This window comes from Papio anubis, chromosome 9 (assembly GCF_008728515.1).
Source record: "Papio anubis isolate 15944 chromosome 9, Panubis1.0, whole genome shotgun sequence".
Classification (NCBI taxonomy): Eukaryota; Metazoa; Chordata; class Mammalia; order Primates; family Cercopithecidae; genus Papio; species Papio anubis.
Window position 1 is genome coordinate 5,456,765 of NC_044984.1, and position 21,475 is coordinate 5,478,239.

The 21,475-nt window shown below is 43.7% G+C and overlaps 1 protein-coding gene across 3 annotated transcripts in view; it reads left to right on the forward strand.

The window, feature by feature from the left end:
* The first annotated feature begins 17,518 nt into the window (after positions 1-17,518).
* Positions 17,519-21,475, forward strand: part of NTF3 (neurotrophin 3) — a 63,618-nt gene continuing 59,661 nt past the window's right edge. For 2 of the 3 annotated variants that reach the window (XM_009180021.2, XM_009180022.2), the window contains exon 1: positions 17,743-17,819. Coding sequence is in view for 1 of the 3 variants with exons in the window: in XM_017945593.2 (XP_017801082.2) it covers positions 17,574-17,819 (246 nt within the window). In the remaining 2 variants the exon portion in view is untranslated. Of the gene's footprint in view, positions 17,820-21,475 lie in introns of all 3 variants that reach the window. The other variant, XM_017945593.2, reaches the window with a different exon arrangement.

Sequence of the window (21,475 nt, forward strand, 5' to 3'; positions counted from 1 at the left end):
ACATATGAATTTAAGGGCACCTCAGGTTAGTCCACAGAAGTTGCAGTATTTTAAATACTGGTCATCAATAAGTTCAACTTCATTTTTCATGTTGTACAAATATTTTATAATGTTATTAATTTTTTTCTACTTGATCTATTAGTTACAGAGAAGTGTATATTAAAATCCCCAACTGTGATTTAGAATTTGTCTATTCTTGAATGTGTGTCTATTATATCATATATGTAAAATATGTGCACGTTACTAGGTAGATGCATATTTAGATTTTGAGTGTATTGAAACTCATTGTTATTAAATAGTCTTCATTTCTTCATTTCTAGTAATGAGACTTGTCTATTGATTTTATCTGTTATTAGGATAGTTGTACCACCTTTTTAAATTTATGTTTTAATGGTATGCGTTTAACAAACCTCTTACCTTCAACCTTTCTTTATGTAATTACCATGTAGTGGCTTTTTTAATAATCTGGTTTGTATGCTTTAATTGAGTTATTTGATTACTTTATTTCTTTATATTTATTTATTAATATATAAATAACAAATATATTTGGGTTTAATTCTCTACTACTTTACTATTGGCTGTACCATGTTCCCTTCTCACTCTTTTCTGGCCTTATGTGGAATTAACTAATATTTTCTCATCTCCCACATTAGCATCTTAAAAAACATTCTTTTACCATTCATTTTGTGATTATCATAGAGACTACAACATGCTACTTTGAATTTTTTAAGTCTACTATACATTAGTATTTTTATTACTTCCCAAAGAATGAAAGGTCCTTAGACTTCTTTACCTATTTACAAATTACTGCCTTTTGTGCTATTTCTGTCATTAATTCTATAATATATTTTGTGATTTTGTAAAGTTAATATTCATGTATATTTGCCACATATTTAACCTTTACGTTGCTTTCTGTTCCTTTCTTTCCCATTTCCATACTTTTATATTAAATCATTTTTCTTATGCAGGAATAACTCTTTGTAATATTCCTTTAGTGCACATCTTCCAATAAAAGTTACCTCAAATTTTATTTTATTTTATTTTTTTTTTTTTTGAGACAGAGTCTCGCGCTGTGTCACCCAGGCTGGAGTGCAGTGGCGCGATCTCGGCTCACTGCAAGCTCCGCCTCCCGGGTTCACGCCATTCTCCTGCCTCAGCCTCCGAGTAGCTGGGACTACAGGCGCCCGCCACCACGCCCGGCTAGTTTTTTGTATTTTTAGTAGAGACGGGGTTTCACCATGTTAGCCAGGATGGTCTCGATCTCCTGACCTCATGATCCACCCGCCTCGGCCTCCCAAAGTGCTGGGATTACAGGCTTGAGCCACCGCGCCCGGCCACCTCAAATTTTAATGATCTGGAAATAACTTTACTTCAGACATTTTTAAAGGACATTTTACTGGATAAAGAAATTGAAATTGACAGTTATTTTCTTTTGCACTTTGATATTCTCTTGTCTTTTGACTTCCACAATTTCGGTTAAAAAGTCATTAGTCTTGTTGCAATTGAAAGTAATGTGTCTTTTTTACTCTGGCACTTTTTTTGTTTTTGTCTTTATTTTCAGCAGATTTATTGTGATTCAACAGATTTAGTGTGTTTTCTTCCTATTTATCCTGTTTCAGGCATGCTGAGCTTCTTAAATATGTGGGTTAGTATCTTTCATCAATTTTCAAAAATTCTTCACATTATCTCTTCACTGATTGCTACTCATTATTCTCTCCCTTTTTTCCTGGAATGCTAATTATATATGTAATATAACTTTTTAGGTATCATATATCTCACATTCTTTTATGCATTTTCCATTATTTTTTCACTCCACATTTCTGCCTAGACATTTTCTACTAATCTATCTTCTGGCCTACTAATCTCTTCAGTTGCATTTAATCTGAATTCTTAAGTTTGTTGTAGGTTTTTAGTTCTAACATTTACTTTTGACTCTTTTAAGTATACTGTTAGTCTTTCATGAAATTATTCCTTTTGTTACGTATATATTGAACATAGTAATTAGTTATTTAAAAATCTGTGTCTAATAACTTCAATATATGGATATTCTCGGGTTTTATTTCTATTGTCTGATTTTTTTCATTTGTTTCTGAATCATTTGGACATATTTCCTCATAATTTATTATTGAATGATGGAGATACTGTATGGAGCATTGTACAAATAACTTGAAGCATGGTGTACTCTTTCTTCATTTTTCCTTTGCTTCTGTCAGTTAGTCTAAGAAAAAATCATCTTAAACCTATTGATTGAGCTGATTGAAAAATGGGTTTTTTTAATGCAAAAGTGATTCTATTTTTGGTTCTCTCTTACTCCTAAGAAGTTGTAGGGAGACCCCCTGAAACTATTGCTATGGAATAAAAGATGAAATGCTCCTGATTATGGTAAATACGAAGTTGCATGCAGGATTATGTAAAGACAATGCCAGGTTGGACTGCCAGAATGAGCCAACAGTGTGTGATGTGCTTCCCCCTGCAGAGAGCTTGTGAACAGATGTGCAGTCAGGGAGGTTTCACATCACCAAGATTCCTATCCCAGAAAAGTAGATGTTCATAGCTCTGAGAATGGAATGCGACCCTTGTGAAGAGCCTATAAAAGGACGCATGATGGGGGGGTGCTGTCCATATGGATAAGATAGGGCTATAAATGTCCTCATCTTGCCGTGGCTCTTCTAGGCCTCTTTAGGGTTAAGGCATACTCCCTTCTGAGAAATTCTGGTCTAACCGGTTGTCTAACTTCACATCCCATTTCTATGAATTGTTTGTGACCAGCTTTTGCTGCAACTGTTACTGCTGATTAATATCTTGCTAATCATAGGTTATGGAAAGACTGTGTTCCTGTTTTAAGGCTCTGTTAGAAATTACTGATGCACACACTATATTGTAAATTCTTACCTCTGTATACTGTACTTCTGCATACAGATGTTATGTTAAAGAACTACTTCATCCCCATGTGACCATCTCACCTCATAATCAAATAACCCTAAATCCCTCACTAACCTACCCCTACCCTCACTAAACTTAATAATAAATGCTGGCATATCCAGGGCATTGTTGGCACCATGGACCAGAAGGCGGTGATCCCCCCGGACCCAGCTTTCACTATCTCATGTGTGTCTATTACTTCTCGACCTGCTGATCCACCTGGGAGCAAAGAGAGAGCCCCGTTGCATTGTGGGCTGCTGGCCAGATCCTGCAATAAGAAGTAGCCATTTGATTGTTTGCAACCAAACAATCCAAATCAAAAGCCCTTCTTCCTCAGTGAATCTTGAGATCCAATTTTTTGTGTCTGAAGCCTGGAAAGATAACTAAAAGTTCATCTCCATTTTTTATCCTCTCAGCTTCCACTTAAAAATCAACATATGCCTGAAAAGGAACATGGAGCTGAATATCAGTCTCATTCCTCTGTACTTCCCTTTTCTCTGGGATCTTATTCTCGCTTATTTATGCTGCCATGGATGAATTAGTTCAAAAGTATGTTTTCCTTTTTACTCACCATTTTATTATGGGAACTTTCAGATATAAAAAATAGGTTAAAGTGTGTTACAGTGAACAGCCTTATACCCACAGATCAGATTCTATAATTTAAATTTCATCCTGATTGACTTATTATATGTCTCTCCCTGTATCTATCCGTGTGTCCATCTGTCAATTAATCTTATTTTTGATGAATTTCAAAATACATTAAGGACATGAGGACATTCCCCTTTAAATCTTTCAGCCTGCATTTCATTAACTAGTGTTTTATATTATTTTATAAATATTTTTCATTAGACACAAAATTTACATAAACTATTTGCATAAATCTTAAATGAACATAGACTGACAAGGGTATACACTGTATAATCCAAGCCTCTATCATTCCAGAAAGTCCCCTAGTGCTTCTTTCCCATCGTTCCTCACTGCTGCCCCATCCCCACAGAGGCAACTGTTATTATAATTTTTTGTACAATAGGTTAGTTTTGCTTGTTGTAAAACTTCACAAAATGGAATCATATAAAACGTATAATTTTTTGTAAGCCTTCTTTAACTCAATGTAACATTTCTGAAGTTCATCCATAGTACTCTGTGTATCCATAGTTTATTCCAATTTCATTCTAAGTAATATTCTGTTATACAAATACACGACAGCTTGTTTACTCATTCTCCTTTGAGGGATACCTGAGATATTTGTATCCTTTGCCCTGTTTCTGATCTTAGGGACAATGAATTCAACATTTCACTAGTAAATATTATGTCAGTTTTATGGATACTTTTTATCAGATTGCACCTTTTATCAGATTGTGGAAGTTCCCTTTGCATTCTACTTTGCTGTGTGTGTGTGTGTGTGTGTGTGTGTTTATCATGAATAGGTACTGAATATTATCAAATGCTTTTCCTGAATCTATTGAAAAGATCCTATGATTTTTCACGCTTATCCTATCAATAGGGTGAACTACATTGATTGATTTTCAATGTTAACTGACTGCATTGCTGGGATAAACCCAACTTGGTCTGTCTATCTTTCTATCTATCTATCTATCTATCTATCTATCTATCTATCTATTCTATTCATGATATTCATGAATATTTTGTGATACGGTTCGGTTGTGTCCCCTCCCAAATCTCATCTTGAATTGTAGCTTCCATAATCCCCATGTGTGGTGGGAGGCACCCAGTGGGAGGTAATCGAATCATGGAGGTGGGATTTTCTCATGCTGTTCCCCTGAAAGTGAATAAGTCTCATGAGATCTGATGGTTTTATAAGTGGGAGTTCCCCTGCACATACTCTCATGCCTGTTGCCATGTAAGATGTGACTATGCTCCTCATATGACTTCCACCATGATTGTGAGGCCTCCCCAGCCATGTGGAACTGTGAGTCAATTAAACCCCTTTCCTTTATAAATTACCCAGTCAGTCTCAGGTGTGTCTTTATTAGTATTGTGAGAACAGACAAATATAGAGTTTCAGCATTTGTTTATAAAAGATGTTGGTCTGCAACTTGATTTTTTATTTATTTTTAAGGAGAGTAATGTCTTTGTCTCTTTGTCAGGTTTTGGTATTAGGATTATACTCGCCACATATAACAACATGGGAGTTGTTTCAAGACTAATGCTGTTACTTCCTTAAATTTTTGGCAGAATGCAACAGTGAAAACATCTTTTTCTACTGTTTAATTGATGGGAAAGTTTTTGATGATAAATTAATTTTTGCTAATAGATAAAGGCTATTCAGATTTTCTACTTGATCATGCATAAGTGTTAGTAAGTTGTATTTTTCAAATTATGTTTCCATTTCACCATAATTTGTCAAATTTATTGCCTGAAATTTTTCATGAAAGTCCCATTTTCCTTTTAATCTCTGTAGGATCTGAGGTTTTAGATCTTCTATTGCTAAGTTTTTTCTCTTTCATATTTGTAGACCAGTCTAGCTGGGAGACTATCAATCTTGTTGATCCATCTAAGGAATAAATTTTAGTTCTTATTTTCTATTTCATTGATTTCTTATCTTTGTTATTTCTTTGCTCTACTTACTTTTGGTTTGCTCTATTTTTTTCTACTTATAAGCATTGAAAGCTAAAACTTTTCCTCTAAGCACTGCTTCAGCTGGATCATATAGATTTTTCTTTTCTTTTTTATGGAGACAGGATCTCACTACATGGCCCAGGATGGTCTTGAACTCTGACCTCAAGCAGTCATCCCACCTCAATCTCTCAAAGTTCTAGGATTACAGGCATGAGCTACCATGCTTTATCTGAATCCCATAGATTTAGATATATTGTATTTTCATTATCATAAAGGTCAGGATACTTTCTAATTTCCTATGTGAATTCTTCTTTCACCTATGTAATGCCTAAATGTGTTGTTTAATTTTCAATTATGTTGGGATTTCCAGATCTCTTGTTGTCATTGATATATAATTTAACTCCATTGTAGTCAGAGAATATACTCTGTGTGGTTTCATTTGTTCAATGTACTGGGGCTTGTTTTGTGGCCCAGCATATGGTCTGTCTTGGTAAATATAAATCAGGGGTCCTTGATAATAAAGTGTATGCCACATTTTATTACTATTCTACAAATAGTAATTAAGTCAAAGTGGTAAATAGTGTTGTCTTTATCTTAACTGATATTCTGATTATTTTTTCTACTAACTTCCTAAAGAGAGCTATTAAAATGTCAAATTTTATTGTAAATTGTCTATTTCTCCTTCTACATCTGTAAGTTTTTGTTCTCTCATGTGGTACTAGCTGTAGTCTTCCCTCAAACTAAAAAATATTTTTAAAACAACAAAATCATCTCTATACCCCTCCCGGTTTTGAAAAGTCAACTCCCCTCCAGAATCTGCCTGCATTTGTTCACTTTCGGTCCCCAATATATAGTTTTTGTCTGAAAGAGAATTGGTCTAGAAGAGCTCATTCAGCTGTACTATAGAGGAACCTTCACATGATTTTTTAAAATATTGTTTCCAGGCTGAGCATGATGACTCACGCCTGTAATCCCAGCACTTTGGGAGGCTGAGGGGCATATTACTTGAGCTCAGGAGTTAAAGGTAAGCCTGAAAAACATGGAAATACAAAAAAAAAAAAAATAGCTGGATGTGGTGGCACACACCTGGGGTCCCAGCTACTTGGGAGGCTGAGGTGGAAGGATCACTTGAGCCCAGGAGGTTGAGGCTACAGAGAGCCGTGATCGCACCACTGCACTCCAGCCGGGGTGACACAGGGAGATCCTGTCTCAAAAGAAATATTTTCCAGCTTTTTAAGGAGTTTCTGATGGAAGAATTGATATATTACAAATTGGCCTGTATAACCATAAGTAAGAATCCCTAATAAATGTATTTTAAAGGAATTTTTGTATTTCCATAAATAGATTTGATAAAGTAAAACAAATTAAATGCAACTAGTAAAATGTAAAATGTTTATCCATGTACCACCAAAAATAATTTTCCATGTCAGTGGCAAATTATATATGGGAAAGTACCTACTTGCTAAAGTGACCAGATCACTGATATGTGCGATCTCATGTTTGGAAGGAATCTTGACTACCACCTATCCAAATCTGAAACCCCTACACAACAATGTTTCAGAGTGGTCTCATGCCTAAGCTCATCCAGTGACAGAGAACAACTCCTCAGCTGTGGAGGCAACGGATTCTATTTTTGGAAATTCTGTATGTCAGAACCATCAACTCTGTCTTGACTTGAAATCTGCACCCCTGTAAATTCTACCCATCAATCCTAGCTTTACTCCTCGGAATCTTGCAGATTAGTCACACTTTCCATTTACTTCATGACCCTATAGATACCAGGATCTTTACTACTCCTATTTATTGGATGTTCCTAGGCTCCTGGGATCCACAATGCTAATGCTAGATATGGGTGTCTGTTGTTCATGAAAAAGTAATTAGCAGGTAGATGCAAGAGCTAAGAATTTATCCTAGGACTTACTGATAGCTTCATCACAGGAAAAATAAAATTAAAAGTTCTAGGGAACAGGCGCGGTGACTCACGCCTATAATCCCAGCACTTTGGGAGGCCGAGGCAGCCAGATCACTTGAGGCCAGGAGTTTGAGACTAGCCTGGCCAACATGGCAAAACCTCATCTCTACAAAAAAAAAAAAAAAAAGATACAAAAAATTAGTCAGGCATGGTGGTGCATACCTGTAATCCCAGCTACTCGGGAGCCTAAGGCACGAGAATATCTTTAACCTAGGAGGTGGAGGTTGTAGTGAGCCAGGATCACGCCACTGCACTCCAATGTGGACCACAGAGTGAGACGAATCCGTCTCAAAAAAAAAAAAAAAAAAAAAAAAGTTATATCAAAGAAGCATTTCCTCAGCAAAATAGATCCTTTCATTATCTTTAATACAAAGCAAAGAAGATAAAAAAAGCAAGAAAGATATGGAGAAAAAAGATTTCCTCAGTTGGGAACCTTATAAGGTCATCTATAATAACATTATTGAAAAGAGCGTTCATCTATTTAATCCTGTTTCTTCAGAAAAGACCAACCTTATGCCATCAAAAATAAGAAAGTAGTAATCACACTTTTAAAGCTGTTTTTAACCTCACCTGTGCATAAAATTCTTTTCTGGCTCTTACTAAAACCTTGTCTTCTGCATGTTAATGTTCCCTTGTGTGACCAGTAGTTCACAACAGGAACAAAATAAAGGAAATATTAAAATACACTGAAATAAGAAAGAGAGGAAAGAAGAAATGGAAGGGAGGAATTGGAGGGAAATGAAACGCTTCCAGAAGGAAAGCAGATGTGCCTATTTCTCAGGGGCCGTATGAACAGAGTAGACAAACAGCAGCATCCTGGGAATCGGGCACGTGGGTTCCACACCCTCACTGATGACTGATTATCTGTGTGGTCTCTAGCAGGTGTGTTCATTTTCCTGGGTTGTAATTACTTCCTCTGTAAAATGAGGGGCTTGACTAGGGGAATCTGAGTTACCTCCCAATGAATGCATATCGTTCATTCATTGCATCTACCTGGCACCTAGTCTGTTTTCCAACTTGAGATATGAGATACGGACCAGAGTTCACAATGGGCGTCTCCTACGAGTTGTGATTTCATTTTCAACTTAACCACAGACTCCCTGCTAACCATGGGCAAAATACATTGTTTTTAGTTCATTAATTTCTTATTTCTAGAAGGTTATCTCCAACTTTCTTGTGCACTTCTTATCTCCAGCTTTCTTGTGCACTTCTTTTATTTGCTTTATTTTTAAGGTATCCATACAGTCAGTTAGGGGAGATGACTAACTTATAGGTGGAAAGATAATAGTTGTCATCATTTGTAAAGTTATTCTCTCTACTCACTCCAATGGAACTAATTTCTAGCTTTTGGACTCATTGTTGAAAACTTCTGATGAAAATTATTTTATGTCGTGGGAAAAGGACCAGTGGAATTTCCTCATCTTTGTTTGGGGGCAAAGAGGTAGATATGCTGAAGTAGTAAAATGCAAATCCGATGCCCATGGATACTATCTTGACAGCAGCTCCAGATTTTAAAACTCATTCAAAGGCAGGTTTTGAACGCTGGGTTGCCTTTGGAGTCTGAGCTCTAAGTGACATTTAAGTCTATGTCTGTGCAAATGGAAGAGACATTTGCATGAGTAGACATTTGTGCCTGGATGGGATTCAAATGAAACATAGGTAACAGAACATCAATTGCCCATAATGTTCTAATCCAACATCCTCTAGCTTCTGAGCAGGCATTTACAGAGTTAATACTTACTGAAGACTCGAGGCTCAACTTTTTTCCTGTATATTTTGATATTGCAAACCCTGGTAGTTTTAATTAGTGGCCTTTTAATCTCTGGAACAAAGCCAATGGCCTGTTCCCTTGGACAAATTTCTTAACAACCTGGCACTGAGTGGCTTTGTCTGCTTGTGGGAGCTCTTGTACCCAAGGCTGTCATAAAGAGTTACATAGGTTATGTCTGCATGAAGGAACCAGCTGAAGAGATGGGCGGGCGCTGAAATCAGTTCTTCTTCCATGTGCCAAGTAAGTGTCCTGGCGTGAGCTACATTCACCTAGAAAGGTGTGCATACCTAGCGCACACAAAGGCCTATGGTTTCACCTGATCCTATCCTACTTTGTCTCCATTTCCTTCCTTGTCTCATGCCCTAGGACAACCTGGGGTCCAGGAGGGCTGGCTCTGTGGATATTGCAACCTTCCTACTGCAGGTCTTGACACTGGACTAAGGGACAAGAGACCTGCCTCATGTCTGAGATCCTCTGTGTAATCTTAGGCAAGTTGCTTATCTCCTCCTATGACTCAGTTTCTTCATAGGTATAAAGAGAAAAATGTCACTCTATCAAGGTTAGATGGTGCAGAGGGACAGACAGCTGGGGTTCAAACCTCTGTTTGCCCCTCATTCACTACCTATGTATCCTTGACCAAGTTATATAAACTCTTTATACCTCAATTTTCTCAATCTGCAAAGTGGAGCTAATCACAGTACCTACCTATATATCATGAGTCCTTACAAAACAGCCTACAAAGTAGGTGCCATTATTATTTCCACTTGACATATTTAATAAATTGAAGCCTAGGAGAAGACACGTAACTTGCCTAAGATCACACAGAGGAGCTCAGACATGAACCAGGTTTCTGTCTCTTAGTCTAGTGCTAAAACCAGAGCATGTGTGCATGTGTGCATGCTTGTATAGATACAGATATAGATATGTATGCTGGCATGCATAATACAGATATAGATATATCCATATGTACGTGTGTGTGCTGGTTTATGTGTATATATATGTATACGTATCTGTATGCACACACATATGTGTTTGCATGTGTGTGTATATATACCTTTACATATACATATACACACATGCACACAGTGCTTAAAACAGTGCCTGGCCTATAATGCTAAGATTATTAAGTACCCAGTGCTCAGTAAGTACTCAATAAATGTTACCTATTGCTATTATTTGTAGAGAAAGTTTCTACCTGCTAACATTTCCTCTTGTGCTGGGAGGTTGTGGTTTGAACAGACGAGAGCCCAGCATGGGCACCCTTGGCTTCTTGAGCATTATTTGCATTCTGAACTGGGACCTGACGACAGCCTGGTCTCAGGGTGGGGACAGGAGCAGAACTGTCAGCGCATTGACTGGTAAATATAGCAAATCATCCGATGGGTCGGCTGCATGGGGTGTGTCTGTCTGTATATGTTTGTGTGTGTTGGAGATAATAGTGGTATGTAAGCTTATTTTAACTGGAACTCATATTTTCTAGCCCCTCCAAGAACTAATACCTCTTTTTAATGTTTCATGGGAACACTGGACAGAGGGTCTTTAAAGTAAAAAACTCAGCGGCTAATTCTCTTTCTTCAGTTTTTCTGAACGCGGCTGAGTAGAGAGAGGAATATTTTCAAGGAAACATGGAGCTTAGGATGAACCTTCTTTGCCCCGCACCCCACCTCACCCGCTTTGTACCTATCAGCGGAAGGTGAAGGCTGGTCTTGGGGGCAGGAAGATGAATGAAGTGACATTTGCAGGATCCCTGGCCTCGGATTCTGAGGGCAGGTGTGTAGGAGGTGAGTCCTCAAGGGGCATTTCATCACGTGTTGCTCTTAGGCATGGCTAGCCTGGATGGGTCTCAATTAGGAGTAAGGAGACCTAGGTTCCCATCCTGCCTCATCTCAAATCCCTGGAAAGGCTGCACCTTCAGTTGCCAGGCATTTACTTCCCAGACATTCCCTGCCCCTTACTACCAGTAAAAGTGGTACATGGAGGGTGTGGCCAGAACGCTTTTCTAATCCCTAGTGCCACTCCAAGTCCCCTAACAGAGTTAAAGCCTAAAATGACTTCAAACCCAATGGAAGACATTGTGTGATGGAAACAGTTCTAGTTTTCCAGTTGACTTTCTAGTCATGAACTTGAGTCCTGTGTCCTTTCTCCAGCAGGTCAGAGAAAGCGCAAAAGGCAGGCTTTCCTCTCTGTTGACTGCCCAGTGCTGATGGGTAGGAGCTCGTCAGCCACGGGACTCACAGGCAAACCTGCCACACTTGGAATATAGGGGTCACCTGGCTGCGTCTTGTAACCAGTTGGAGACTTCACTCCCAGATATCACTCTGGGACTACTGAAAAGAGAAGAAATCAGATAATACAAAATTTCTAACTGTATTCACATTAGTGTGCTATTTGTTTTCTTACGTATATTCACAGTAATGAAAGAAAATGAGGTTAAGTACCTTTACGTATGGTAAAAACCAAGGAACTGAAAAGTTGGTTTACTTCCCTGAGCTCACAAAACAGTGACAAGACTCTAGATCTCCTTTCCCCATCTCCCTGTCTCTAACCCAGGGAAAATTCTTTGGATTGCATTGCATGTCAGAATTTTTCTGTTCTGACAGTGTAAATTTCAGCCTTAAGCTCCACCTACAACTTGCCATTTTTGTCCAAAGCATCCAAGATGTTCTTTTGCATCCAGACCCTCCCCCAAATAAAGAAAACCACAGTGAAAATGCCACTGAGTTGAGGGATTGCAAACCAAGCCTCAATTCCCATAATTCCATTCTCAGGCCCGAGCCTTCTGCTAAGGCTAATAGATTCATTCCAAAGTTTTAAGAGTCCACAGTGATCAAAAGCATCTGTATATTCTGAAACATGCAAATCAACCCTGTTTTTCACTTTCATCTCAACATTTGGTGGAGGGCACAAGAGTCAGCTGGTTGGTGAGTGGACATAGCTTAGTAGATGAATGGAAGGGTCGAAGCTCTCTCAAGATTTGTAGAACTGGATCTGAAATATGAAATGCCAGCATATGTGATGACAGGGATAGCCCATCGAGTGTTTTATCATCCAAAGATGGAATTAATGGCTATGTCATATCTATGTCAGACCAAGGTAATAAAACTTTATGGGTTCCTCCCCGTGAAATATTTTGTTTATGTCACATGGGTCTCATTGAATTTTTTTTCTCTTTTCTTCACTTCCCCTCCCCACCCTTTTCCCTGCCCTCTTTGTCTCCTGAGACCTATTCCCTTTGGAAATGCATTAGTTACCTAGGAAACCTTAATGTCATTTTTTTATGAGTGGAGTTTGGTGCAGCATAAAGTTAATTTATAGGGTGGTTAGGAATTCATGTCATGACTGATGAAATAGGAGACTGTATTATGATTTCTATATCCACCTGTGTGGTAGGAATACATACCTTCCCTCTATCATTACGGGTAATTTCTTGAAACATAATTATGAATATGTATGCCATGTCACAAAATGAGTTGATTCACCGTTGTTCATTGCAATTCATTATATTGTTCAATGTAAGCCCTAGAACATAATTAGCAATAACAACAAACCAATAATATACCAGGCAATCTGTTAAGAGTTGAAGGATATGGTAGAATTTCCTTTTAAATGATGAAGTGGTTCTGGGTGAAAGGCAGATAATGAATAAGACAAGATTTTGAAATCCTTCAATGCTGCCTTTAGTGCACATTGAGGTCCACGTTAGGAAGCTATATAAATTCTGAATATGTCCACTACTTCATTCTGCTAATTTATTGCTGTATTTGTCCAAAGGGGAAAATATACATCCATAAAATTACATTAATGAAATGTGTATGTGTGGCACACAAATAATAATACACAGGCCATTCCAGAGCCAAGCTTCTTTTAAAGACAGTTCATTCCCCCAGTGCTGCGACAGTGTTTTCAGTGTAAGGACTAGCAGATTGGGATTGGCACTCACATTGTGCCAGGCACTGTGTTGAGTGTTTTATATGAATTAGTTCCTTTGGTCCTCATATTACTTCTGTGAGATTGGTGTTGTTTTCACCAATTCCAGATGGGTTCTGAGAAGTTAAGAAACCTGTCCAAAATCACATGTACTGAGTGGAGAAGGCAGAGGGCAACCTGCTTTTCTCAGGCACCAAAATCTATTCTGGCAGTAAATTCTAGGTCATGGTCTGTTACTATGTTTTTGTTTTTGTTATTTGTTGTTCTGAGTTTCCTCAGTTATTAAATGCAGAGTGGGGACATAGGGCTGATAGAAGTTGACCTCTGATGTCTGTATTCTGTGTAGAGAGATCAATGCTGGTCCTTGGAGCAAAGCTGTGCTTTCTTAAGACAATAGAAATTTGGGGGAAGACCTAGGCTTGTTGAATAAACATAAACAAGCCACTCAGTTTCTGTGGACAACTGCATGCAACTTGAAAGAAAAGAATAACGTCTCACAGATGACTCCAGGGCATCTGAGGGGAATTGCTATGTGGATTGACAGCCTGTAGCTGTTGGTTAATAATGCTGTTGCCAGTATTTAGTGATGGGTGGGCAGCCAGGAATCTTTCAAGCGCTGAGGCACAAAGGTAGCATGAAGCTGCCTTTCCTGAACCTTAAGCTCCCAGTCCCTGTGCAAACACCTTTGCATTCACTTTAATTGTTTGAAAAACGAAGACTTCCAGACTCCATCAGCTCTAGCAGCTGTCTGGGTGGATGGGGGTGGAGATGGAGGGGGTAGGGCAAGACCTCCCCACAGCGCCCTCCAGCAGCAGAAGATGCAACTTGCAAATACTTTAGGATCAGTGAAAAGTGTGGCGTTTATTTCAGTAACCTCAAAAGAGAGAAAAAGAAAAGCAATGGAAGAGGACAAACATTCAAGTCTAGCTGTGTGATCATGGAGTTAAAAAAAAAAAAAAAAAAAAAAAAAAACAAGCTTGTTTTTGACACGGAAAGGGTCCTTGGAGGCCATTCGGTCCAATTCTCTCATTTCCTGGGTCAACATGTCACAATGAATTAACCACCTACTGCCACTGCACAAGACCCCCTCCCTCACCACATGCTGAGTCCCCACCACCAGCACTCAGTCCACTGAGCTCAAACATAGAGGAGATAAGTGCTGTTTTTCACAAGGTAAAGGCAAAATTCAATCCCACATTCCCGTTTTGTTTCTGTTCAGTGTTCCAACCACAGAGTGGTGCTATTGCAAAAGATAAGGGGAACCAGAAGGCACGCTCTGGAAATTTGCTTTAGGAGAGAGTTTTAAAGGGGGTTTTCAAAAACAAGATCTGGTTCCTGTTCTCAGAAATCACTTTCAGGAGTCAGGGCCTTACTCTCAGATGCAGCAGGGAGAAAAAGAAAGTTCAGCAACCTAAAAATATAGTCGACAGATGGACAGCCAAAGTCACGGCCACTAAGTCAACTTGGAGAGGGGCAATTACCTAGTGAATCCTAAAAGATCTCATCCTGGATGCTTCCTTAACCAGGGCTATCTCCAGGGCACAAGCTCGCAGCCAGCTTACTTTCCAGTCCTGATCTTTGCTTTTGCTATCCATACCACTACGGTCTTTCTGTAGAAAAGAAAAATCTCTATTTAGAAACACGGATTTACTTAGAAGTCACAATATTCTACAGTTTAAAAATGGCTCTACATTGTATATAATAATCTTTTTATTCTGTCTTCTTAAAAACACACCTTTCTAATTCTTTTTTTCTGCCCAGCCTCTTCATTCAGCACCGTGCCACTCTCTTGGAAGCCACAACAGAGACCTGGGGGGGGTCAGTCCCTAGTCTGAGAAGGAAGAAATCTTTAGCTCTGAAGCCTAAAGAAAAACAGTAAAGGAAAAGGCAGTTGGAGGTGCTCAAGGGAGATTGTCTGAAAAAGGTCTTCTGCTCAGAAAAGAGCTAAGGCTCTCCCTTTGGGAAACCAGTCCTTCTGAGCAAAAGTGCATGTTTCACCCTCTGCTCCGGTCTGGGTCTCTCCCTCTTCCTCTCTCCTTCCCTCAGTCCCTCCTCCCCTCTCTCCACAAAGGCACAGCACATATTTGGCAAGATTAAGGTGTCACCTCTCATATTACAAGGCCTGATGATTGCAAGCAAAGACAGACCCACCAGCTCAGGACAAAACCCCCTGGAGCTGGAAACAATACAAACTCTTCCTGGGATCCCCGAAAGTCCTGGCAAAGTGAGGCGGCCAACCAGTGCAAGGCATCTGCAGAACAAATCCAAGTCCTAAACGCACTGCTTGCTGCCTTTTCTTCTTCTTCGTTTCTTCTGATTTTTCAAGTTTGTTTGCCCCCCTTCCCCTCGTCCCTCCAGACTGCCAGGGACCCGGGAGCTGCCTGCAGATCAGCCCGCACATGTATTTAACCCCTTCTCTGCTGCAGCAGGAGCCAACCACCTCTTTCCTTGTAATCTTCAGGTTCCCGGAGGACCTGGAGCTTGAGGAAAGAACTCTGCCAGTGGATCTGAAACTGGGGCCTGAATCCCTCCTTTGACCACGGCGAGAAGCTGGAGGAGGGGGGCAAGTGCGGGAAGTGGGGGAGGGCAGGGAGGCGGGCCAGATGAGAGGGAGAAAAGCAGAACCCGACAGAGCACGCCCAATCCAAACCTTCATGGTGCTGTGTGGCGGGGTGGAGGGAACGACTCGGCAGCCTCTTCTGGCCCTGAGGAAGACGTCGATATTTTGGCAAGAGGGGAGCCACTGAAGGACGACCCTACCCTTGCGAGGGACCGCAGAAGGTGACGCCTCTGGGCCTCGGTGGGCGCTTCTGGCCGTTTTCGATGTGGCAACCCCCATCAGCCAGGATAATGATGAGGCAGGTACAATCTATCTAGTACGCAGCCCCCAGACTCCCCCTCCCTTCCCACCTCCCCCTCCAAGCCCCCAGCTACTCTCTGCGGCAGGTTGGTCCTGAACTGGTGGGTGCAGTTCCGGGGTTCAACCAAATTCTCAGACAATTCTAAGGTATTTGGATTTTTTGAACCTGGGCCCTAACCGAAACATAGAACGGCTTGCTTATTAGACACCTCGAACGACAGGGCAGGGATGGAAACGGGATACTCGCTTCCCTCCCCAGTCGCTCGTGAGTCAAGAGGTCCTGGAAGGAGATGATGAGAGGAGCGGCTGAAGTGGCAGAGGGAGGAAGGGATGAGGGGCTTGGAGCGGAGGTCCACCACTCAAGGACTCGGGAAGGGGACAAGAGGGCAAACCTCTGCTCCCGGACTCTCCATTTCTCGTTGATCCCTAGGTGGTATTTTCCCCCCTTCTCTCGATGGCAAATGGGCGAAATCAAGATGACTTAACTTGGTAAATTTAGAGAGAACGGCTCGGAGCAAGTGGGGTCTAACGGGCAGCTAAAATTATCTCCAAATAAGAGATTTTGCCCCCCTCCCCCTATCCTTTCCTCGAATGAATCCACCGGTGGGGAAGTGAGCGTCATTACTTTCGGGGCGCCACGAAGACGCTTGCTTGTCGCTCGCCTTTCCTGCTTCTCGCGCTGTCCCCGCGTGCAGACTGGTGGGTGCTGGGCGAGTGATGAGCTGCAGGGCCCCATCCTAGTTTGGAAGGAAGGGGTTTAGAAGTTGGAGGATGGGTGAAACGGGAGGCTGCGATCCATCTCCCTCTCCCTTCCACACTCAAGCTCCCGCAAACGCGCGCGTGCACAGCCCCTCCCTAGTCCCTGGGACCACCCGCCCCCACGCCCCTCTACCTTGACCTCCCTTGACCGCCGGCACAGCGTCCTGGGTGCGGGTGCCCGGGAGCGGCGAGTTCGCCGGGGAGCGATTGTCCTTGGGCGTGTTCGTGTTGTGGGGTGGGGGGAGGAGTGGCGGGTGGGCTTGGTAGGGGTGGGGAGAGATCTGGAGCTGGAAGGGTCTAAGGTTTGGAGGAGGAGTTTACGCCTCAGACCTGATCCGCCTGAGGAAAGGGGCAGGAAAAGGCCCTAATGCCTGGTCAAGAAAATCTTAAAAGAAAAGAGATGAACAAGAAAAATTTCAAGAAAAAGAACAACTAAAAAAGGCTGAAGACACTAACATGTAACCTGTTACGATACATTTAATGTTTCGTTTTTTCCTGGATCTCTAAAAGGGAACTCAAGGGTGGGGGTTACCGAAGACTACTACTAATTTGGAAGTTTTTGTTGCTGTTGTTGTTTTGTTTCGTTTTGTTTTTCAAGAGGGGCTAGGAGAAATGACTCCTTCCCCGCTGCGGGTCCCGAAGCGAGGTCCGAGGGGCTCTGGGGCGCGGGCGTGCGCGGCGCGGCGCGGGCCGGGCGGGGGAGGGCGGCGCGGCGCGGAAGGGGTTAAGGCGCTGAGCGCGGAGCCATCTGGCCGGGTTGGCTGGTTATAACCGCGCAGATTATGTTCACGGGACTCAGAGTTGAAGCTCCTCTCCCTACCGAACAGCTCCGCGCACCGCCCCGCGACACAGCCCGGCGCAACTACTTTCTTCTCTCTCCTTTCTTTCTTCCTCTCCTTTTTCCCCTGCTGGGTAGTGGCTGCGGCGGGGTGGGGGAGACTTTGAATGACCGAGCTCGCGTCCACCTTTCTCTTCATGTCGACGTCCCTGGAAACGGCCACACGGATGCCATGGTTACTTTTGCCACGGTAAGGGGAGGCGGCGGGCACGTTGGGTGGGCAGGTTTGGGGATGGGGGTCCACGTGGGGAGGGATTTTCCAGTGAACCGGCGCGGGGGGCCCCAACTCCGCATCCCGCCCCACCCCCATTGCGCCGCGCTCACTCACTTTCCCGGGCTTGTGCCTTCCCCGAAGTTTGCGCTGGGATCTGCTTAGGCGGGCGCAACCGCAACCCCGCCGCTACACACACACACACACACACACACACACACACACGGACACCCTTCTCCACCTCCTCCCCTCTTGTCCCTCGGCTGCCCAAGAAGCTTCCCTCAATCTGGGAAAGTGATCAGGTTTAAGGGACCTGGATTGGAAAGGGTGGGGGCAGGCGAGGGGAAATGGGGACGACGAAAGAGCAGGAAAGGGATTCAACAGAATCAACCACCCACCACCTCCAACCGACCCGTCTGCTCCTCCGGGAAAGCTCCTAGCGCATCCTATAACAAAAGAGGGTGGCAGACAGAACCCCGGGCGGGGAGGTGCTGCCGCAGCTCCCCTGCACACGCCCTGCACCCTGCCGGCCACTGAGCCTGATTCTGAGCTTGCCCCAGCGCCACTCCGGCCGGGGCGTGGGCTGGGGGAGGGGACGCGCAGCTCAGGACCCGGAACGTCGCGTTCCAGTTCTGGGAGTTGAGACTCACCGCCCCGCGCCGCGTACCTGCGTTGGAGTCCCCCGAAAGGTTTTTTTCAGAAAAGACCTCGTGCCCCGGGCTCCTCTTGGCCAGCGCCCACCCGGTGACCACCCCACCCTGGGCCTTTGCGCAGATGCTGGAGCTCCGTACGCAGCCCGCACATCTGGGACCCCGCCGGGCAGCGGCGGGCACCCGGGCCCGGTCATCGCTGGGGATCTCCTCGCGGTATGGTCCAGCCTGTTCTCGGACTTTGAAGCGGTGGCGTGGGAGGCTGGGAGATCTGGGCACCCGCGCAGCCAGCCAGGTCGAAGTTTGAAGGTCCTACGACGGACCGAACCGCCCCATTACCCCAGAGTTTTACTCAGTGGTGGATGCTCCTGATGAAATTTGGGACGCTTGGGAGTTGAAGGGTAGGGAAAGGAGGGGCGAGGGCCGAGGGCATGGGGTGGGGGAGCAGGATTCTGCTTGTTGCTCTCCGCGGGAGTGGGTGCGCGTCCAGGAGGCGCTGCTTCTTTGCGGGAGTTTGGCTGCTGCGTTCGTTCGTCGTCTGCGCTTCAGATGCATAGCAGTGAGACCCCTGCGTCGAACGGTGTCGGGGCTGTGGACTAGAAAGGATCCCTTTTGCTGGAATCGAGGCTCGGGTGGGATTCCCGGTGGGGGAAACACCACAAATATCGTCTGGCCTCGGCCTCTGGCGGCGGGCGGCAGGTTCTGAGTCCGAATGGAGGCTGCTCCCGGGAGCGCCGGGCTCAGAGCTGGAGAGCTCGGGAGACTGTGCGCCTGTGGACTTGTTTATGTGTGTGAAGAGGTGGGGGCGGGGGCCTGCTGAGAGGGGAGGGGAGCCTGCCAGGGGGTGGGTGTTTCTCCTGGAGCCTGATGTTAGTAACTCAGCTGATTCTGGAGTGTACTGAGCGACCTGCTTTTTAAATAAAGAGATGCCCGCTCCTACCCCGCAAAACCGCGAGCGAGGAAAACATGGAAGCGCTCTGTCCTGAACGTCAGGATGGGAGAAAGTTGTAACACAGAGGAGACTTTTCCAGCGGTCCTGTTTTCACAACGCTCAAGTTCTCCAGCAGACTCAGCCTGCCTCCCGCCTGCCCTCAATTCCTTTCTGACATGTCACACAAAGAAAGCTGAGAGGTAGCATGTAGAGGATAAAATGCAACCGCCTCTGCCTTGGGCGCAAACACACAGACTTGGGTATCGCGTTAGGAGTTAAGGGGGTTGGAAAATAATGCTCCTGTAAATGGTGTTGAAGGGAGGTAGAAAGTCTGGGGTATTTCCCCTAGGGAGAGTGTGTGGGATTTTGTGTTGGTGAGGACTGGAGTGTAGCTGGACTTAGAGGGTTTGGTCGTGTGTGAATGGGATCTGCTTATCTGTGGAATGAGATTGTGACCATTGAGTGCGTGGTCAGGGAGGGATGGGGATGTTTTTTCAGAGAGAGAAAGAGAGAGAGTGTGTGTGTGTGTAGGGGGAGGTGGCAAAAGAGCTGAAGTCCCATCCCTCTCTGGTGCCTGGGAGGTGTGTGCTTCTGGGGAGTCTGTTGGATGGGCATCTGTGTGCTTAGCGGGAGACCAGAGCTTGCAGGAACATAGGTGTAGCTAATGCGAAATCTGTGCCTATGAAGGGTGTCAGAGCAGGAGGAGAGGTGCAGCCTGTTGAAGACAGATGGCTTGTGCATGCCTGCGCAAACACATGGAGTGGGTGTGGTGTAGGAGGGCGGCTGTGTGTGTGAGCGAAAGGTGGATGCATGTGGAAGGTTGGGCGCCTGAGGATTACCAAAGGGATGTGTGTGGGGGGTGGGGGAAGATTATCTGGGGAGCACGGAGTGTGAACTTTATGAGAGTGCGCTGGGAAATTTGGCTGGAGTGGCATTGGGGCATGTAGGGGGTAGAAAAGTGTGAGCTCAGATCCTCTTTATGGAGAGACAAAGCATTTGAAGGAAAGGACACCGGGTTGGGGTTGGTGTTTGCCTCCCCCCTCCTTCCTCCCCAGAGAGGAGAGAATTGGAGGAGGCTTAGAATGAGGGATGTACATTTAAGGGGAAAAGTCCTTGTGCACTGGCACTGGGTGGGAACAGGAAGAGATGTATGCGTAAGACTGAAGTAAGTAGAGGAATACACTATTCGTGCCTAGTGTCAGGGGTGCATGTTGTATAATGTTTTGTAATGAGTTTCTTATGTAATAGAGGAATTCACTATCACCAGTTCATATTGATAATCAATTAAAGCTAATGGAGTGCCTACTGGATGCTCAGCCCATTGCTGGGTACTGGAGCATGGCACACTGCCCTGGAAAAATTCCTTCTCCAGGCTCAGCTAACTGATGCAATTTTGCCAGAAATAGACAGAGCTCGATGCTTGTTGAGGTTTCTTCAAGGTCTATAATTCGGTTTCTAGAGATGTTTATGGATCTTGGGAGCCAAAGGGAAGCTGACTTGAAATACATCTCTGGTTTTGTAAAAAGTGGGGCATAAAGATAGGGATGATGTAGACTTTTGTGTATTGGGAAGGGAGCTGGATGGTGGTGTTTCTTGTGTGGAGTGTGGGTTGGGAACTGGAGGGTGTTGCACTTCAGGTCAGAATGCAGGTCCAGATCCCTTTGAAGATTGAGTTTCTAAGAGTACACAGAGCCTTCTTCATAGCTGGAATGAGACTTGTTATGTGGAGCTGGAGAATGGTGAAGTCATGATCAGGGAAGAGATGGACTGGGGACGTTTGTCATCTTTGGTGTTTTCTGGACTATGAGTGTAAAGCTAATCTGAGTGTGTGTTTGAGGGGTGGTGTGTGTGCACGTGTGTGCATATGCACTTTGGCCTGGAGTAATGTAACTGGGAGAAAACTAGCCAGGTGGATAGGAGGGGTGGATATTCTGGCTCTGGTGAAGGGGGTGCCAGTATGTGTTTTTACAGGAATTCTGTGTGTCTGAGGAAGGATAAAAATGGTCTTGGATACTCAGATGTGCATCTCTAGCGAAAAAAGGTGTACACAAAAG